This window comes from Perognathus longimembris, chromosome 12 (genome assembly GCF_023159225.1).
Source record: "Perognathus longimembris pacificus isolate PPM17 chromosome 12, ASM2315922v1, whole genome shotgun sequence".
Lineage (NCBI taxonomy): Eukaryota > Metazoa > Chordata > Mammalia > Rodentia > Heteromyidae > Perognathus > Perognathus longimembris.
The window spans coordinates 22,434,867-22,456,768 of NC_063172.1; the positions used below are offsets into that span (position 1 = coordinate 22,434,867).

General features: G+C 34.7%; 1 protein-coding gene across 2 annotated transcripts in view; it reads right to left on the reverse strand.

Annotated features, from left to right (window-relative positions):
* The window catches only part of Pkhd1l1 (PKHD1 like 1), a 132,078-nt gene that overhangs the window by 29,168 nt on the left and 81,008 nt on the right, over window positions 1-21,902 (reverse strand). For both annotated transcript variants that reach the window (XM_048359272.1, XM_048359271.1), the window contains exons 47-60: window positions 20,944-21,185; window positions 18,802-18,938; window positions 15,588-16,617; window positions 13,877-14,068; window positions 11,865-12,016; window positions 10,830-10,989; window positions 8,874-9,045; window positions 8,319-8,407; window positions 7,713-7,861; window positions 6,287-6,416; window positions 4,182-4,300; window positions 3,374-3,503; window positions 1,605-1,778; window positions 47-150 (exon numbers count right to left, since the gene is read on the reverse strand). In XM_048359272.1, the coding sequence (XP_048215229.1) occupies window positions 47-150; window positions 1,605-1,778; window positions 3,374-3,503; window positions 4,182-4,300; window positions 6,287-6,416; window positions 7,713-7,861; window positions 8,319-8,407; window positions 8,874-9,045; window positions 10,830-10,989; window positions 11,865-12,016; window positions 13,877-14,068; window positions 15,588-16,617; window positions 18,802-18,938; window positions 20,944-21,185 (2,980 nt within the window). The remainder of the gene's footprint in view (window positions 1-46; window positions 151-1,604; window positions 1,779-3,373; window positions 3,504-4,181; window positions 4,301-6,286; window positions 6,417-7,712; window positions 7,862-8,318; window positions 8,408-8,873; window positions 9,046-10,829; window positions 10,990-11,864; window positions 12,017-13,876; window positions 14,069-15,587; window positions 16,618-18,801; window positions 18,939-20,943; window positions 21,186-21,902) is intronic.

The window sequence follows — 21,902 nt, forward strand, 5'->3', positions numbered from 1 at the left end:
ATAGAAACATTTTATTCTGAACATACACAAAAATTAAAGTACAAACCGGTCCTAGGTTAAGAAATGTTATAGCATATCGTGGGTCTGTGCTGTCCCTGAAGCCTTCCTGACCACTGTGATAAAATTCCACATTACTTATTCTTGCATTTCCTGGGGAAGGAGACAAAAAAAGGAAAACCTCCTAAAACAAATAGAGCAAACCATTTTTTGAAAATCTACACAAACTATTCAATATTTCTGTGAAAAACCTCATTACTATTCCTTTCTTCAACCTAAGAAATATAGAATTTTTCAATATTTTTCCATTACCTTTCTTCTTAGATAATTTTCCCCCCAAAGGCTTCCTTTCCTCATTTAATTATAAAATGTTGATTATACATATATATCACAAATCTGTTAAAAGACAGTAACTTTTGAAGAACCATAAAGTATTGCAATCGCTGTTTGTTTTTTCTCAATGACTAATTTTCTCCCCTGTGAGGGTAAATTTGCCCATTGAAAATGCATGCCTAAGGCTTGAAATATAATTTACCTGACATTTCATTATTATTGCTACAAAGAGCTTATACTAACCACATTATCTTCCAAAATTCTTAGTATACATGTTGCCAATCACTCGTAAGTCTGTCATATTATGATGGAAATGGAAATAATTTATATATTAACACTAATCTAGACTTATAATTTATAGATTTATACTTTTTTAGTAATAATAGCAATGAAAAACCAAGAGAGATTACTTTATGCAAAGTGCCTGATAATATTTTAATCCTGAAAAATCTACATTTGTCTTGAATGTATGATTAAATAAAGCAAATGCCATATGTTTACTTTAAATGCAGATTAAAAATTCTCAAGTGTATTGATATTTCAATTATTACCTATGAAATGCCAATGTAATAGACTTATTTTTAAACTAGTTTGTTATATGATGAACAGTGGTATTTTATTACAGAAAAAAATACACGAGGCAAATGTTTACAGTTCAAATGTTTGGATAGTACTGAATCAGTGAGGTTATAAGTTTCAAAGAGAATCAGAGACTTAAAACTGGGAAAACCTAAAAATTTTGAAAGTTGATTGCATGAATTTGCTATGCTATCCTATTTTTGGTATATGTTTTAAATTTTCTTTAAAACAAAATAAAATATGATCTGTTGAATTTGTTATAAAATAATTGCTGTTTTGGTGGGAGGCTTCTTTAGCTTTTAGATAAAGTCATTATTAGTTTACTAATTTTTATTGTCTATGATAGTTGAAGTGTAATACTTGGGTTATGTAGCCACTCTTTTTTTTTGCCAGTCCTGGGCCTTGGACTCAGGGCCTGGGCACTATCCCTGGCTTCTTTTTGCTCAAGGCTAGCACTCTGCCACTTGAACCACAGCACCACTTCTGGTCATTTTCTATGTATGTGGTGCTGGGGAGCAAACCCGGGGCTTCATGTACATGAGGCAAGCACTCTTGCCACTAGGTCATATTCCCAGCCCCTATGTAACCACTCTTTAAGTTTCATTTTTCCATTTATTCCTATGAAAAGTGAGAAGTATTGAAGGACTAAAACAGGCTATATTTCATTTAGAAAGAAATCCTAAATTCATACCAACCTTTAAAAGTCATCATATTCCCAGTGAATGAGCCGACCAAAATACATGCACCAAAAGAGTCCTTGGCCCACCCTGGGTATTCTTCCCCAATTATTTTGATGTTCCTAGTCAGTATCCCAACATCAGCTGCTAATGCATAGCTCTGACCAGTTTCAGGGACATAGTATTTTTCAGCTGCAACACAAAGAGAGCTGTATCAATGTCAATGCTAAGAAATTTTTTATATCAATTTCTGTGTATCTGATAGGGTAAATCATTGTATAATATGAAAAAAGTGATACAGATACATATATTGTTTAAATTCACATGATTAACATATGTAAATGGCAGGCTGGAATTAAGATAGCCTTTTATTTATATATAAGATAACTTTTTGTTTATAAATGCAATGGAAAAATTTTTCCTCTCATTGCACCAAGAAAATTTTAATAATCAGCAATTACAGTCATTGCTTGACAAATATTTAAGTCAGTTTCAGTCAATTCAAAAGAGACAGGAAAAGACTGTTTTCAGCAATTAAAAGTAGTTTATTTTAATTCTAATAGATAAAGCATTAAAATGAGAAAAAGTGTTGCCCAAAGGCATAAGAAGAATGAGCAGCACACAGATATTATTTGTTCTGAAATCTAAATCTGAATTAACTCCACTTTTCCTGTGGCACATTGTATATTAATGACAATTCTTTGTAATTCCTTATTAGTATATAGTAACATACACTATCTGCACATTTACTTCTTCGAGATTCGCAAAACACAACATAAATTATACTGTTTCTAGAAAGCTCTATCCAGCAACCTTTATGGAAAACAGGTACATTTCAAACAAAGACAAATGTATAGTACTTTCAGTGAAATAATCCATAAATGTTAGTCTCTAATGACCCAGTTGCTTTTCTAATCAATTAAATCAATTATTTTACAATCATAATTTGGTTATAATCAAAGGTTCTTCAACAAAACCTTTTTCTTTTGATCTAAAGACAAAATGTGCTACAGAATGATAAACACAGACATGTGCTACTCTCAAGACAGTGATGAGAAAAGTTCTTTTAAGTCATTTGGATGCAGATCCGCTGTTCTCGGGTCTGTGTGCCCTGCTGCCTCACCACTGGAATTCTCATGGACAACAGAAGATTTGAGGGTTTTTGTAACTTCCTTGTCTGTTTGTTCACATTTTCTGATTTGAATGAAAAGAAAAAGACTGGGGTTTTAGGAAGGCCCTACTTTCATATAAATGAAAAAATTCTTCATCAGAGAATACCAATGGGCATATTTCCCCAAGAATTTCTGTTTCGGTTTGCATGGTAGTTTGTGAAAAGGAAGTGATAGCTGAAGATGTCCATGAAACAAACAGGACAATCTACTTTTGGATCATGTTTTTAAATTTCCACTATGCTTAAGAATTACCTACTAGCTTGTTTAGAACAAAAAGTACTAGGGTCTTAATCCCATTGAATGTGACACAATAGCCCTTTGTCTAAATGAATGAAGGAATGAATGCTTATAGCAACCTGTACTGAGAGCCAACACATAACTAGTAGTACTTATTTGGTGCCAGAGCCAATCTGGGTAAATTATTTATATATTTATATATATAAATGTGATTATATATAATAATATATAATATAATTTATATATAATGGTAAATTTATATATATATAGTGTGTGTGTGTTTTATCAAAGAACTATAATCATGCGTAGAACACTAAAACATGAACATGTGCAGACTTTTATATAAAACATCCATTTTGTTAAAGAGCAACCACTTACCAAGGTGAGTGAAGGAAAGGCTATCATTGAGAATGAGAATTTTGTGACCATGAAGGATTTTAACGATACTTCTAGTTTCTGTCTGGTGGAAATCATAGCTCGTGGTTGTTATCACAATCTCTTCTCCCTCCTTAGAAAAATTCAAGTGCCAAATTCAAGAATGTTTTTAAAAACAAGTTTATATTTCTTAGTAACAGTTATTAAAAAAAAACAACAACTATAAAATAATTCTAAATTTATATCTGATTAGCAATCATGGCATTAGAATAAACTATACAGCTAGCTCTCTATAAATTGTTTGCTAATAAGAATTCTAAACTCTAATAAGAATTCTACCATTTATAAAATCAAAATATCTACTGTCAAAGTGTCCACTCAACATAAGCGTTATTTGAATATATTTGGGCTTTGTTTCTTTCCAAATACTTAGCAGATAAAATAATTACTGAGAAGAAAATGAGTAAGCAAGATAACATTAAATGCATTCAAAATAATTATACTATATGTTTGGAAAGGATGTGTAATGAACTAATATTTTCATTAGCAATCTTCAATTTTTTAAATTTCACATTAATATATGTACAATATTCTTTATGTATTCTAAAGAAGCTTTCAGACCACAATTTTGGTACACATCAAAAAATTGTGTAATCTCAGGTCATCTCTTTGTAAACTGGTTATAAACTGCACATTTCTCCTCTAAAGGACTGACCACACAAGCAAAAAACAAAAAAGGTGACAAGGAGAAGAAAGATTTTTAAATGGACCCGCTCTGTATGCATTTTATAATGCATAGTGTTTTCTCTACCTGCCAGTCCACAGCATCTGTTAGCGATAGGACCTTGGAGCCTGCCTCTGCAGTTTCCAACAGTTTAGTTTTATAGATCGAACGAGGCAGTCCATGAAGATCCAACTCACCAAACACCCCTGAAGGAGAAAAATCATTGCTTTTTCACCACATAGTGATGAGTTAGATGCTAGAACAAAGTGAGACCATTCGTGAATAAATTTGAATAAGCAATTGAATATTCAAGAGTTAATGGAATGAATTAAGGCTATGTGCTAACCGATGTGCAAGAAGGCTTTATCCCTTTGGCCTATTTCTAAGAATGTGTTCCATATGACAGAAATTTGTCAATGCAAATATAAAAATTTTATTTTTCCTTGATATGTATGAATCCCTGTGTATATTTTCTTTAAGTAGTCCTTTGAAAATTATTTTGATCCTGTAACTTTGAATATCAGTATAATTCAAGAGTTTATTTCAAAATGACAAATAAATAGTAGATGATAAAAGAAAACAAGGCATAAGTAGATGTATAACAATACTTAGAAATATTAAAAAGAATTAACCCATTATGTATATCAATGGGAGAATGATGAAATGAATTTTAACATTAGTACTAAGGAGTAATGTTGTATAAAATAAATTACTTATCTAGAAAGATTTTTATAATATGAGAACATTGCATTACAATGTATTTAATTTGACCATGTTTTATTAAAAGGAACAATATGACTCCCTCTAATAACTTTAATATATAAATACAAGTATAGATTTTTAAAAATGGAGAGACACATGAACATTATTTTTTTATTTTGGCCAGTCCTGGGCCTTGGACTCAGGGCCTGAGCACTGTCCCTGGTTTCTTTTTGCTCTAGGCCAGCACTCTGCCACTTGAGCCACAGCGCCACTTCTGGCCATTTTCTATATATGTGGTGCTGGGGAATCGAACCCAGGGCTTCATGTATATGAGGCAAGCACTCTTGCCACTAGGCCATATTCCCAGCCCACATGAACATTATTAATAGTCCTAGTTTACTGAAGAAGAGTATAATTGGAAAGGTAAATATTTTCTCTGAATATTTTTGCTGCAAATGATCTATTTTATTTGAAGTTACTGTTGCAATAAAAAACAAGCACACAAAAACAGATACATTTATATTTAAGATAGAATTAATCTGCTTTCTGATTCTTGCTAGTGGAGAGTTGACTAATCTTGAACCATTTTAAAATTCTCTTTGTGGGTAAGTTTCAGAAATTATGTGGTGAAACAATTGTATATGTTTATATGTTTCTTCTAAATAAATGTGCAATGGTCTCAATAAAAAAGGGTTTTCACTAGGATCACCTTAAACATTTTCAGGTCCTTTGCTTTCCAGGCTCAAGTAGAAATTTGCACAGTACATTCCAGTACATTACCCCTGGGAAATTAACCTCAACCACAGCTGCTATTGGATAATTAACAGCAGAATCCGTGAATCCACAGATTATTAAGAAAATGGACTTTTACAGTTGTTCCTCAAAGTTGTAGAGCCCTAACTTGGAGCACAAAAGCTCAGGGAGAGCTCCTAGGCCCTGAATTCAAGCCTCATAACTGACCAGAGAAAGAAAGAAAAAGAAAGAAAGAAAGAAAGAAAGAAAGAAAGAAAGAAAGAAAGAAAGAAAGAAAGAAAGAAAGAAAGAAAGAAAGAAAGAAAGAAAGAAGAGGAAGGAAGGAAGGAAGGAAGGAAGGAAGGAAGGAAGGAAGGAAGGAAGGAAGGAAGGAAGGAAGGAAGGAAGGGAAGGAAATGGACTTTTAGGAGAAAACCACTAAAATAGTATTACCACTGTGTCAAGGAAAGATTATAAAGATAACTAGACTAGCCAAATACTATTCCTATATATTTGTTCATTTAACCTTGTTAAATTTGGTTTTATAATAAATTACATTTTAATTTGAATATACATGTCTCTATCTGCTTTAGTTTTTTTAAAAAAAATTTCTACTACTAATACGATCCTTTATTATAAATAAATGTCTGTGAGAGCTTCTGGTACCATACTATCATGAGCTATGCATTTTAGCGCCACTTATTTAAAAGTAACATCTGAAAACTGACAAGACACATTTGCTATATGTAGATACATACCTAAGACTTTTGCCCCTTGATTTGGTCCTTCTGGAAGAGCCCATTCGGGAGTAGTATGATTTCCTCTAAGAACAATTAGTAATTCTCCATTAAAAGGGTTATCATCCCAGCCACCGATCAATCTACCTCCCTGTAGTGAAGCAGAAAATTGTTAATTTTTAAAAAATTGAGCTGAAAGTATTCCATCCACTGAAAAAAGGACTAGGAATTAAATAGAAGTCTCTCCTATGGAGAATAAGTGTGTGTGTGTGTGTGTGTGTGTGTGTGTGTGTGTGTGTGTGTGTGTGCTTGCACATGTGTCCTGGGGGTGTCATTTAGGGACTGGTTGCTGTTCCGAGCCTCTTTGTTCAAGGCCAGCATTCTACCACTTGAGACACAGCTCCAACTCTTAACTTTTTGGAAGTTTATTGGAGAGAAGAATTTGGACTGGTTTCAAATTGCAGTCCTCAGATCTCAGCCTACCAAGTAGCTAAGATTACAGGCATAAGCCACCAGCACCCAGAAAATAAGCGCATTTTGTTATAACAATATTGGAACTGGAAATTAGATTAATCCATTTACTAAATCATCTAAACGCTTTTCCCAAAGTCAAAATCAGTATTTACTTGCTTTTGGAACTGGACCTAAAATTGAGATACTTTAACACCTGAACATGTGGTGCTTGAACTGTATTTGGGAAGCAAGCACTCTTGCCACTAGGCCATATTCCAAGCCCCCCAGACCATACTGTATTTGGATGTAGTATGCTATATACCGAATATATACTTCACACTTATATCTAAACTATGACATTTATCAGGCATCATTGTTAATCCTAATAGCCACCACTAAATGCTTGTTGACTCTATGCCACATATAACAGACAAGGCTTTGCATATATGTTACTTACATAGTTTAAGACTTACTCTAATTTCTGATGCTGATAAGGGACAAATTACTTATTCAAGGTTACACAACTAACAGTGAAAAGTTCAGCTGCATCTTTATATCTTTAATTTATTCTAAAGCCAATATGTGTGAACAAAGTACCCTTTACAGAAACAAACACTGGGTTACTTAGTTTTATCTCTTTTTTCAAAGCAGAGCTAACTAGGTACTATCTTTTTTAAATTTTAATTTATTGTAAAGGTGATGTATAGAGCAGTTACAGTTACATAGTAATGTAATGAGTAGATTTCTTGTCAGTGTCACCTCTTCCCTTATTTTCTCCCGCTCTCCCTCCCCAACCTTTTATAAAATGGTGCTTAATAGCTTTGTGGTGCAGCCATTCTTTATCCTGAATAATCATTAAGGATGCCAAAACAATTTGAGCTTTATGAGATAGGCTTCAATTTCTATTCACAATTATGTTCTTATTATTATCTCAGTAAATCTCAACATCAGAATTTGATTGATAAGGATACAAATTGAAATATATCCTGCTAACCTGTACTGATATGTAGGTAGCATTCAAAACAACTCTTCTGTAAGAAGGCCCTGCAGCACCCACTTTAGATTTATCTTCCAGTTCTAGAACACCCCAAACTATGAGTCTTTCCATTGGTGGCAAATCTGTGTCAGCTACAATCCATGTTCCTGTAAAACAGTTCATATAAATAATACAATCCACAAGCTGTGGACTATGGTAAAACTTAGGTTTGAAGTTTAGGATCTATATTTTCATACAATCCTGTCATTCATAGACAATGTTATTGAATTTACTTACTTGCTTACTTACTTTATTTGCTATGGAGCCTAGCCTTGAAATTTTGGGTTCAAGCAATCCTCCTGTAACTCACAAACTTGAGCAAAATAGTCATCTGCCATGCTGCACAGTTTATATTACTGTTAACAGTCAGGATTAAACTTATATAGAACCCAAATGAAATGATTCATATCAAGGCCACAATAACACTGTCCATCTTTCCAGATGTAGTCTTTATCCAAAGTGGAATGAATAAAGGTAGAAATCTTATTAACTGAGGTATACATCTGTGATGGCATTAAGTTACATAAGCACAAGCATTCTCCCCATTTATATTTGTGTATTTACCTTCAGGAATAATCACACTTGCTCCTGGATGGGGTACAGTATAATTATTTTCTGGAGAGGATTGCCAAAATGAATCATTGGACCATAAACTGAAAGCAGAAGAAAAATATTTCCATCAATTATATGTTTAGTCACCATCACAGTAGCCTTTAAGGTGCTAGAATGTGAATTTGATAGTTTATAGTTTTACTAGTTAGACAAGCTAGTTTATGTAATTTAGGAAAATACTTAGCATACAAATGATATATGTATATATATATATAGTATGTATCCCCTCTCTCTCTCTCTATATATATATATATGATTCTATTGAACAAAACTTTCTTCTCACAATTTGAATCACTTTTTCTCCACTAAATGGTTATTGTGATGTACTCTAATTTTGCCTCTATAGTCAATTTTCTTTAGGGTGGTCATAAAACCAAGCGAAGCAACTTTATGAACTAAAGGCCATATACAGGAAAAAGCATAATCATTGTATCTTCCAGAAGTGAGATGTGAAAAGGGTTATGTCAAGAGGTAAGGAAGGGCATTAACTACAAAAGCAGTATATACTTATAAGTGCTTGGTCGTTTCCTGGGAACTGGTTTTCTTGATGAGGGATGTGCAGGAAAACAATCTTGGAGAATACAACAATAAGCTTGGAAATTAATAATAACATCTTTCACATTAGGATCCAGAGTCCCAGAAATGGGCTGGTTCTGTTGAAGGTCACTTCTTCCTGACACTGAAAGTACAGTGAATATTAGTTACCATGATAAAGAGTTAACAAGTGCTTAAGTGTTATCAAAAGCATTGCATTAGAATAATATTATTTCAATGGAAATGTTGTACAGTTTAAATGTACAGACAAGGTACTGAGAAATTTCAACAAAATAAATGTCTTACTAAAAATACAAAGTACAACATGAAACTATCTTGTCAAAAGTGAATGCCTTAAAATTTAAGGCACTCAAAGGAGAACCCTACTACACTGTTGATGGGAGTATAAACTTGCTCAACCACTCTGGAAAGCAATATGGAGGTTCCTCAAAAGGCTAAACATAGAGCTCTCCTATGACCTAGCAACCCCACTTTTGGGCATTTTACCCGAAGTTTCACAAACAAAACCATAAAAAATCTACCAGCACAACATCATATCTAAAGTATGGAACCAACCCAGATGCCCCTCAGTAGATGAATGGATCAAGAAATTGTGGTATATATACAAATGGAATTTTATGCTTTTATCAGAAAGAATAACATTACCCCATTGGAAATGGAAAGATTTGGAAACAATCGTACTAAGTGAGCCAGACCCAAGAAACATAGATTCTATGCTTTCTCTCATTGATAATAATAATTAGTATATGTCTAGGCTAATCCTAGAAGATAATTACAATATCTAAATAGTTATGTAAATATAATCACATAAGATGAATCTAAGCCAAATGAACTCCAAGTTATGGAAATTAGCAATTTATCATTGTTATTTCTAATGCACTATGTGAAATTCTTTCTTTTTTTTTGTTTTTCTTCCCTGTTGTCACTGTATTTTATTTTGGTACCCTGGAGATATATATATATGCATATATGCATATATGTTTGTTTAAAGCAGGGAAGGGAAGGTAAACATCAAAATGATGAGACAAAGGGTAAAAGGCAAACCAATGCAACAGCAATACTTACACGACAATATGGAGTAAACCAACTATACAACTCGGGGTAGGGGACAGTTGGAGAGAAGGGAAGGTGGGAGAAAAATGAGGAGGAGGTAACAAATTTGACAAGAAATGTACTCACTACCTTACCTCTGTAACTATTACCACTCTGTACATCACTTTGACAATAAAAATTTTTTAAAAAATCAGTTAAGGCCCAGCACAGTGGCATGGTTCTGTAGCCTTAGTTACTTGGGAGATAAGAGTTGTATGGAGAGCATTGCTATGTAAAGACAACTAGAGCAAAATGTTAGCATATCCCATCTCAGCCAAGATGATGAGCCTGGTAAAGTGTGTTTGTGTATCTGTGGCTCAGGCACATAGGTGGCAATGGTAGGAGGGTGGCAATACAGGCTAGCCTAAGCAAAAATGCAAGAGCATATCAAAACATAAAGTAACAGGGATCTGGAGTAGCGCTCAAGTGGTGTAGCGTCTGCCTAATGAATGCAGGGCCTTGAGTTCAAACTGTAGAATAGCATAGAAAAAAATGTTTAATTTAAATTTATTCTTGAGCAGTTTTTTTAAATAACTAGGGAAAATGGAAAACAGAAGGTAGGAAAGCTGCCATCATAGTCCTTTCCTATAAATTTGGGAAATAAAGTTACCAAAACCATGTGTAAGTATGTCAGTGTTAGCTACAAAAATAAATGTGAAGTACTTAATTAAACTCAAGTCCTTTTCCAGCACAAATTTAGTGTCTATTATTTTCAACCAGCACTGGGAACTGTATAACTTATTTGTTTATTAGGAAATTTTTTTCATCCTTTACAAAAAGCAGAAAAATGATTGCTACTGCCTAATGAATACATACCCAAGTAATATAGAGTACTAGTGTTTGCTTCAAGATGCCAGTCTCCATTCTTGCTAGTATTCCAATTCAATGGATTTGAAGAACCATTTCTCATATCAATAACATTAAACATATCAGGATTTTTAGTAAAGTTGTGTGATATAATTACATAGTCTTCTTCCTATAAAAATTTCCAAAAAAATATGTTTATTTTAGGCTAGTACCCTGCATAATTTACATTAATTTGAATGACACTACTTATTCCCTATATTGTTACAAAAATTTTAGTTTTAGTTTTTTATTCATATTTATTTTATTAGTAATTTATATGGCTATAGCAATCATTAGAGCTCTATCACTAAGACAATTAGTATATGTGGATTTGAAGAATATTTAATTTCTACGATGCTTGAAATATTTGAAAGAGTACTGAGTAGGGCTTGGGATATGTACAAATACATAGTATAAGTAGAAAACATGTATGGAAAGAAAATAGCTAATTCAGGACACTGGTTACAATTAGAGGTAGAGAGAAGGGGTTTAATCAAGCTTCCATTTCATCTGCAAAATCCTATATGTTTTCAAAAATATAAAGTAAATATTTATAGATTGTTAGAACTGGGTAAGAGGTATACGAACATTATTTTGAAAAATAATTTTCTGTAAAACTGTAGCCCCTTTGTACTTCACTTTGAAAAATGGAAAAAAAAGAAAAATAATTTTCTGAATGTTTGATTTAGTTTATAATACAAATAATAAGCCCTTAATTGGCAACTGGGATGTTCTAAATATTCGATAAAGAGGAATTATTATCATAGTAATAAGGACAAGTGAACCTGTCTGGTATAATATTATGTGAATATAGTGGAAGGACTCCTTGCTGCTGTTTCTCAAATGAAGCTCTTTGGGCTGCTTCTTAGATGAGTGGGTGGTGAAGGGTATGCAGGACTTCAATAGGTTGATTTTGAAAATGAGGGCATTCTGAATCCAACAATAGATGTAAGGACAAAAATATGGTCTAGAGTAAGGTAATGAACTTTATAGGTCTTCATATACCTTAAATCCATAGAAGGTTGATGTGTATGATATGTTGGTTATGTGATCCACCCCTTTGAAATACCAGTTAATGTGATTTGCATTTGGAATCAGAGCCATCCATCCAGACATATGCGTTAACCGTTTCTTCTGAAAGGGAACCACACTAGTGCCTGAAGAGAAGAACATCAAATGAGAAAGTGATAGCCATCTTTACCTTTTAAAATTTCCTTTCATTAACAAGCACAAGTTATTTAGTCTGTGGATGACTCTTTTTTTTTTCTTTTGCAAGTAAAGTGTTTATATATTTTGGAACATATACTTTTGATTTAAGACTGTGACAGTTCGTAGAAAGGTAAAATTATTTTAAATACTTTTGTGGAAGTCTCTTAATTGCTTTCAAAATGTCTTTAACTGAAAGTCCCAAATATTTAATATTGCATTTGACTAGAACATAAAATGCCTTACTTGGGATTCTGAATTCTCTAGAAAAACAATGCTGAAACATAGTGGCTATGAAAATGGTAAATGTTTAAGAATGCTAATAGAATTATTTTAATATCATTGACCTAAACGTAATGTCTTTTCTATTTAAAGAACCTACATTTTTTCAGAATTTTTAAAAAAAATTTCCAGTGGCTACAAACATAATTTCTGATTTTCTGTCTTTTCTGTCTGTATAACAAATTGCTGATTTGTATGTAATGAATTTAAAGGATGATGTTTTGACATGAAGTGTTAGAGAATGATGGGGCTGGGAATATGGCCTAGTGGCAAGAGTGCTTGTCTCTTATACATGAAGCCCTGGGTTCAATTCCCCAGCACCACATATATAGAAAAGGCCAGAGGTGGCCACGCTGTGGCTCAAGTGGCAGAGTGCTAGCCTTGAGCAAAGAGAAGCCAGGGACAGTGCTCAGGCCCTGAGTCCAAGCCCCAGGACTGGCCAAAAAAAAAAAAAAAAATTAGAAGAGAATGAGGCTAACAATTGATTAACAGTGGCCATAATACCTAAACTTTCTAATGGGAACTTGGAAGCTGACCTACCTAGTGTTGTTTGGGGCATGAGAGAGTGAATGCACACTTCAGTAAAGGACTAAAAAGGTTTCTTAGAAAATAGAGGCCTTTGATTAATTCTCCTGTATTTTCTCTTTCTCTGTTCTTAAGAGGTGGTATTTGGGACATTGAGGGTTTTCTCTAGAGGTCAGTGTGACGCTTGTGTTTTCCATTTTATCTTTTGTATCCAGCCCATAAAGTATGCAGTTTTTCTCCATTGCACACAAGGTGCCAGATGTCTGCTTATCCACAACCATAAAACAATGAGGCCAAGGACGAAAACTTCCTAAACTATTGGACAACATAAACTTTCTCTTTATAACTTGATTAGCTCAAGGTTTCATTGGAATCATGGAAATGTAAGAGAACAGAATCTGAAAGTAATTTCTAATCCTTTAGGGACAAAATAAAGGTAATAGTACAGCAGCTTAATATTTGAAAATATAAGAAACAAGATATCCACCACATCCCCACTTAACTTTCTTTTTACTACTTCAAATGTCCTATACATCATGAATTATGCCAGCAAACTAGGAAAACCCATTAGTAACCATGTCAAATATATCTGGTGTTCTAAGATACTGGAGTACCAGTGTCTTTATTGGTATCAGTTGACACGTGGTATATAGCTATTTACCTAGCAAATACCTCCCACCATCTGTCAATCAGGAGCATAATAAACATTTGCCTTCAGTTAGGAATGCTAGTACGTTGTTACTGTCTTGATACAAAGGCAGTACCAACTGCTCTTCATCATAATATTGCCAGGAGGTTCCTTTATCAACAGAATATTAGGGTGATCAATGAATTTACTCCATACTCTTCAAACACTTACTTTGGGTGTGTTATTTTCTGCTTGTGCTCTGACTGGCATAAATATCATGCTTTATGTAAAGTACCAAGCAACATCTCAAGAAGATAGGACAAAAGCTTAAGACACATATTTAAATGATCATCCGAGCTATTTACAATAACCTTACCGAAGGAGTCTGAGAGAACCACATCCTTTTCAAGTAGAGATATGGGAGAAGGCTTGTTGAACGCTAAGCGGTGGAAACTGACCGAAGTGTCACAGACAGAGCCAGGGAAGCCAATGCTCCACGCAGCCTCTTGTGTGCAGTGTGAAGGGTCCAGCAAGGGGCTGTGTGGAATGACAGTGTACCCTTTGTGCCCTGGAAAAGAAAATGTAGATAGCATGATTTCTACTTCCCATTACAAAACTTAAAAAGCTGGCCCACATTGCCTCCCTTCTGTGACCATAGTCAATAATAATAAATGCCAAATAAAATCAAGAAATCTTAGCATATTCGCTTTTGTTCATATGAGCAAGAACTCCTACAGAGATTTTGCATCAGGTACATGGGTTTTGAGGCATCATTGAGAGTCAATGTAAGAGGTGGGAAGCAGGACACAGCTTCATTGTGGTCATACCAAAGGACTGAAATCCATGGCCTTACTTCTAGACAATTAACCAATGAATAGCCAACTAATATGAAAAGAAGAAGCTGAATTAAGTAAACCAATATAGGTTATACAAAGCTTTTTTTTTTTTTTTTTTTTTGCTAGTCCTGGGGCTTGGACTCAGGGCCTGAATACTGTCCCTGGCTTCTTTTTGCTCAAGGCTAACACTCTGCCACTTGAGCCGCAGCGCCACTTCTGGCCATTTTCTGTATATGCGGTGCTGGGGAATCGAACCCAGGGCCTCATGTATACGAGGCAGGCACTCTTGCCACTAGGCCATATCCCCAGCCCTATACAAAGCTTTTTAAAATCAGAAGCATCCAAAAGTTCTCCTTGTCAAAACTTATAATTAGGATACAGAAGTCATCACTTTGAAAATCAGATCCTGAGTATCTAGAATAGTTTTCTTTTGTCTTTCAAAGATTCTTTCAAATCAATCATTTACATCTTTCAGTTTACTTGTCCACTGGCACACTTTTTAAAAATATGAGTCAACAATATACATATATCCTTTCAATCTTATTTATGCAACCTTTTCATTAATAATTTACAAAGATATAAAACTTTAGAAGCCATGAATCATTTCAGAAAATATGACATATGAACTGCTAAAAAAAAACACCCCAAATCTAGGATGAAAATTTTCTAGACCTAACACATTTTTCCAATGAGTCCAAATGTAGAGTATAAATGGGAAAGAAAAGAGTCATAGTAGGCTTGTCATTTACTACTTCTATTAAAAGTTTTCTAGCAAGGGTATAATTAGACTCTTCTTAGCTTTTTAAAATAATGATGACATTTATATTTTTGTGGGGCAAGTTTGGCTGTGGATTTGGAAATACGAGAACGTAGTGTCTTAACGGTGTTATTAACTGAGTATAGGATAAAATTGTTTTCAAATAAAATTACTTCCTTTGGCAACGAGTATTTCTGTTAATATTGTTCAACATCTACTATTGATTCAAAATCCAAGTATGATGACTAGAGTAGGAAAGGGGCATGTTCATAGGTTACCTCAGCTAGTTTGAGTCTCCTCCAGAAAAGTTGTCTCATGGGTGCCTGTTACTTGCTGATAATTATAAAGAGTTTTTTTTAATGACTTTTATTAGTAAAATTTTGTGCTGGGTAATATCTGTGATGCTGGTTAATCTGTTTTTTAGCCCCTCACATTTGTGCGAATGCAAACATATTTCCAATCTATATTTTTCACAAATTGAGAACAAATGTTACCTGTAAGTGAACCATCTAAGTCAATCAGTAGTGCTTCATGTTCCCATCGAAAGCCAGCCTTATTTGGTGTGTGAAAATATTGAATGTCAACAAATTTTGCACTCCAACCTCCACATCTCTCATTACAAACTCCAGTGATAGATGTCACTCCCAAAGCTACACACACAGGACGGTCAAAGTTCATAAACTGGACAGAAGATACAGTCAACCCTTCGCTAAATGGGAGAACAAGGCCTCTTGATGTGCAAAATGCAGGCCCCATGCCCAGTTCCTCAAGATGGCCAACAATTTTGGCATTTTTAATCATTGCTCCATTGGTTTCACCCCATCCTCCAACATAAGGAGACAGGATCCTCTTAGTCTCAATTCCAGCCTCATGGTTATTAACCATCACAAAGTTATGGAACTGAAGGGCACCGCCATTGACCCATTCAGCTCCTTTTTGACAATTCCAAGTTGTAAGTGAGCGAAAGATTGCAGGCACCGGCACTGTTGAAGTACAGGATCCTGTTTGCATGGGGAAATATTCTTCAAAGATCCATAGTCCAAACCAACCTTGAGAATGAACAGTATTGTTAAAGAACTCTCCAAGAGGAACTCTTTTTTGGCAGATGTTTCGGTCATACGATGGTCCATCAGGATGGTTGTTCATTCGGTACCAAAAGCCAAAGTGAGTGCCACCTGCAGCTGCATTGTGACATATGGTGTTATTTGGGTTGGTTACCCAGAATGCAGCTGGAGTCACATCATCATTTAGAAGACTGGTACTTTGCTGTACAAAGATTGCCAAATTATATTGCAGAATATTGCCGTGTTCAATACCATCTTCTATAAAAAATGCTCCTCCCTTGATATCATATATAATATTCCTCTCAACCAGAAGGTGGTGTGTGTTATGGATAGTAACAGCTCTATTATAGGTTTGGTGAATTGCACAGCCTCTGACATAGGATTTAAACTGTAAATCTCCAAGTAGATGCCAATGGATAGGATATCTCCCCAACCGGAAAGCCTGGCCAGCATGGAATACCTGCAAAATTCCCGAAAGAAGTTACTTATAATCCACATAAACTCCAATATTGCCTAAAATAATCTCCAATTTTACAATAATTGTTAATACATTAGTAACTTCCATAGTTTTCATGGTTATTATTTGAAAATGTTATTTGATCCTAAAACACTTTGTTCTATATAATATATAAAAGTCAATACAAAACAAATAAATGAACACAAGCCATTTCGATTTTTCTGCTTTTTACCTCTACTAATAAACTTTGGTGTTTTACAGTTAAGATGTCTGAACAGACTTCCTTTTCTTCTTTAATTATTAAATAATGAGGAACATCTGGGTATTGGTGGCTAACATCTGTAATCCTGGCTACACAGGAGGCTGAGATTGAGAATCTCGATTCAAAACCAGCCCGGGCTAACTATACAAAAGCTCAAAGTGGAGCTATGAATCAAGTGACCATGTTCAGATCCTGAGATCAAGACTTAGAACCATCACAAGAGAGGGTGTGTGTGTGTGTGTGTGTGTGTGTGTGTGTGTGTGTGTGTGAGAGAGAGAGAGAGAGAGAGAGAGAGAGAGAGAGAGAGAGACAGAGAGAGAGAGAGAGATTGAGATTTTGAACTTTTGTCTTGAACCAGATATTGCTAAGTGTTTTTATATAATCTGTGCAGAGTCTTCACTGACCACCAACTTCATCATACAAATGATGAAATTCATGTGTAGAGAGTCTGAGTATCTTGTTCAGGGTCATGAAACTCCATTTCAACCCAAATTGGTGTGACTTGAGAGTAGGTGTTCTTACTAGCCACTCTGCTGTGCCTTTTTTATCTATGATCTAATAATCTAATAGAGAGGTTCCAAAATGTGTGAATGTGTGTATGTTTATTATTAATCCAAGGGTTAAGAAAATAACATATTGGATTATCTATTTTCATCCTCAAAAATGAAAAATATAACCATTACTAATTAATGTATAGACTGATCCTGACCACTTCATTCACGTCATATTTCAAATGTTGCATGTGTGTAATGTGTCTTAGGAGAAGTAGAATGCACAAAATGGAACTGTTAACCATAACCATAAATGTTGTCTAGGTGTACTCAGAGGGGTTTATGGATTTGTCTGTCTTCTTCTACCTGCCTTCTTGCTTTGTTTCCTCCCTTCCCATTGTCCCTTCTTTCCTTTGTTCGTTTGTTCATTTCTTCCTAATCTTTGAATCTCCCTTAATTGAATATTTGGTAGAACTATACTAAACCGAAATTATATATATATTGAACTTGAAGAACATACAGAGCAGCTTCTAAAATCATAGATAATGGACATATTTATTTGTTTTTAAACTAATAGTCAATTAAGGTTGTACTGTACATCATGAATTGTTCCAAGTGCCAGAGAATCCTGAGAGAAAAAGAAAGAAAAAAATATCTGTAGTAATTGAACTTATATTCTCCAGGGAGAGATTGAAAATAAAAAACAGGTATCATATTAGGTGTTGGATTTGAGCAGCAATTCAAATAAAGGTGGTAAGGAAGGAGTTTTTCTCCTGAAATAACATTTGAGAAGAAATTAACTGAAATGAGGTTGTGAACTGTGCAAATGTTCGGTGACAGAACATTCTATCTAAAATGAAGAGCAAGTACAAAGAACCAAAGGCAAGACTGTATTTTCCATAGTCATATGTCACGAGAGGAGGTCCATATACGTCTCCTGAGGGGATCAGATGTGACAAAGTCAAGTGGGTGCTATGGGTCCTGAGGGAAGGACTTAAACTTTATTTGAGATGTGATATAAAGCCATTGAATAGTTCAAATTATAGATATAAGAAGACTGGATTTCAAATTCTTATGCAGTTCCCACAGAGAAATACTAGGGAAATAGCAAGGGTGAAAGCAGGTAGTCTAGATAAGAGGTGAAAATGACTTGGGTTTGGATTCCGGTGGAGGAAAGAGTAAAATTTAGATATAGTTTTTAGTGGATGAGAAGACAAAAATTGCTAGTAAAGCTTATATGAAGCATGAGAAAAACAAAGAACATTTTTTCACAATGCAATGAGTAAATAATTGGTGTGTTAAATTATTCACTTAGTTGTCTGTCTTTCCTATAAGACTATAAGCACAGTAGAGCTAAGAGCAGTAGCTTGATATATATTAATTACATGGAAAACTTTAGTCCCAAAACTGTGATTTAATAGTAATATATCTTACCTCTACATACTCTATCCTTCCAGTTACCATGTCAGCATTAGGTAAAGGAGCATGAAACATAATGCAGCCTCCAAACTGGTCACTTCCTATTTCTTCTCCAAATTTACCCTGGAGACATGTCTGAGTAGCAAATTCACCTTTAAAAACATTTTTTAAAGTATTTGAAAGAGGAGAACCATGTTGTGATAGTCTTATATTAAGATCTAGTTATATCTTTTTGAAATTTAATTGTATTGTGAAGGTGATGTACAGAGGGGTTATAGTTACATATGTAAGGTAGTGAGTACATTTCTTGCCATACTTGATATATTTTTGCATTGACATATAATTTCATATCATCCCGCAACATAAATATAGGCTTTCACACCCTCTTTTCATCTAGTTAGTTAGGAAAAGTAAGTATCAGGTCTTATTGACTTTTGCATGCATTAAAGTACTTAATGAAGTATTTTTTAGGGAGTGTATTAAATAAATATTTGAATGACTAAGAATTTTGATAATGGTATTTTGTTTTGCTGTTGCTATTGCCCCATTGCCCCATTTGGGGATTGATAGAATTAATGTAATCATATGTGTGTCTAGCACTACAAACGGTTTTAAATCACTTAATTCTTGGGGCTGGAAATATTGCCTAGTGGTAGAGTGCCTTGGGTTCAATTCCTCAGCACCACATATATGGAAAAGGCCAGAAGTGGCGCTGTGGCTCAAGGGGTAGAGTGCTAGCCTTGAGCAAAAAGAAGTCAGGGACAGTGTTCAGGCCCTGAGTTCAAGCCCCAGGACTGGCAAAAAATCACTTAATTCTTAAGTGAGTTGGAGCCTTCATTGGTCTGGATTCCCGGAGGATTATGATGAACACTCTCTTGGGACTGGACATCTATAGCATGAATGAGAACTGATTATTACTGAAAATCATTTTGGGAATTATTTACAAAGAAGAGGACTGATCTGGTCTAATGGTTTTTAATGGGATAGCTTTGCTTCCATGGAACATTTTTTTTCAATATCTGTGTACATTTTTGATTGACATCATTTTGTAATGTTACTAGAATGTAATTGGTAAAGACCAAGTATGCTATTAAAGCAACCTACAGGGCTGGGGATATGGCCTAGTGGTAAAGTGCTCGCCTCATATGCATGAAGCCCTGGGTTCAATTCCTCAACACCACGTATATAGAAAAAGCCAGAAGTGGCACTGTGGCTCAAGTGGTAGAGTGCTGGACTTGAGCAAAAAGAAGCCAGGGACAGTGCTCAGGTCCTGAGTTCAAGCCCCAGGACTGGCAAGAAATAAACAAAACAAAAACAAAAAAATAAAGCAACCTACAATGTAGAGGAGAGAGCATCATACAAATTGTGATCTGGATCAAAATGTTAAAAATACTGGGGTTGAGGGGCTGGGGATATAGCCTAGTGGCAAGAGTGCCTGCCTCGGATACACGAGGCCCTAGGTTCGATTCCCCAGCACCACATATACAGAAAACGGCCAGAAGCGGCGCTGTGGCTCAAGTGGCAGAGTGCTAGCCTTGAGCGGGAAGAAGCCAGGGACAGTGCTCAGGCCCTGAGTCCAAGGCCCAGGACTGGCCAAAAAAAAAAAAAAAAATACTGGGGTTGAGAAACTCTCACCTGGCCTGTCCTAACAGGTTCATATCCACATACCTCTCTCCTTGTCTTTCCTGAATACACTTGTCCCTCTACCTACTATCTGTCTAGAATCAGTTAAAAAATCCATCTACAATGTATTCAGGCTCATATACTGCTCTAATGGACTGTAGATCTTGAAAATGAGGAGAAAGAATGATAGATTTATGATCATCAGATCATCTCAAATGCAATTTTGTACATTTTCTTGGTAAATTTAAAAGATAGCTACTCAATGACATTTATACTTGTAAGTACTAAGGAAACACAACTACAGAGAGATTTATGAACAGATTCTAAGTACACTTATTTCTTCTATTTAGTATCATGATTCCACCATTTTCTTTTGATATATTGCAAATAACTCATAATGTTACTTGGACATATTATCAGTACTTTTGACTTCCCATGTTTACAAGGTGAAAATAAGAAAATGCAATGAATATAAATGATTAAAATTTAAAAACTTGTTTTGCAACTAGGCAAAATAGTAACTGTTAAAACTACCTGTATCAAATCCCTCAGGACAGGCTGGAATTTTGTTATTCCACTCTAAATTATGAGAACCTCTTATTATGATGTTCCTTGTAAGAATTCCAACTTCTGCCCTAGCTTCAAACAGAGTTCCATCAGGGAGGGTGATGGTCATTCCTAAGTGTGTGTGATTTAGTGGCTCAGTTAGTGTGATGTTTACTCCATCAGCAGACACAGATGCAATGGTCCTTTTTTCATTTTCTCGTTGACTATGTCTGGAAAGATTTCAACAGAGAATTTCAAGGTTAATATAAATCAATATAATATTTTTGGTGCCACTTTGAACACTCCTTTTGTTCAATAAGGACTTTTTTGTCATTAAATATTCTGAGAATTATGACACAGTATTTTTACCCTTAGAAGAGTAACTGAATGTACTTTACAGATTCACTTTAATTAAATCAATAGTTTTCAAGTACTAGATTTATCCATAGAACTGTACTACCTTCTAAAAAGGATAGAAAGTTTGATATTTTCAATAGCCTACTCAGAGTTTCTCAGCTAAGGATTCTTTTATAGTCCCAACAATTTCAAAGACATTATTGATTGTTACAAGGTTGCTATTGGTAGCTCATTGGCCAGGGAGATTTCTAAGCATCCTCTAATATTAGGATGGTCTGCCCACAACAAAATTTATCTGGACTCAAACATCAATCATGTCAAGGTTGATTTACTGATAGGAAAGTGATTTGAGGTTCCAGAGTAGAGGAATCATTAAATTCAAGATTATTCTTTCAATACATCTGAAATTCCAGCCACAGTAAAAAAGACTTGCAAATTCTGTAATGTACATATCTACATATTGAGAAATTCAATAAATATTTATTGAGTATTTACCTGATTTCAGGTCATTGAAAAGTACCATGCATATAATATAAAATATCCTCCCCATTTTGAGATATGTGTGATATCTGATTGAAAGTATGTCTACG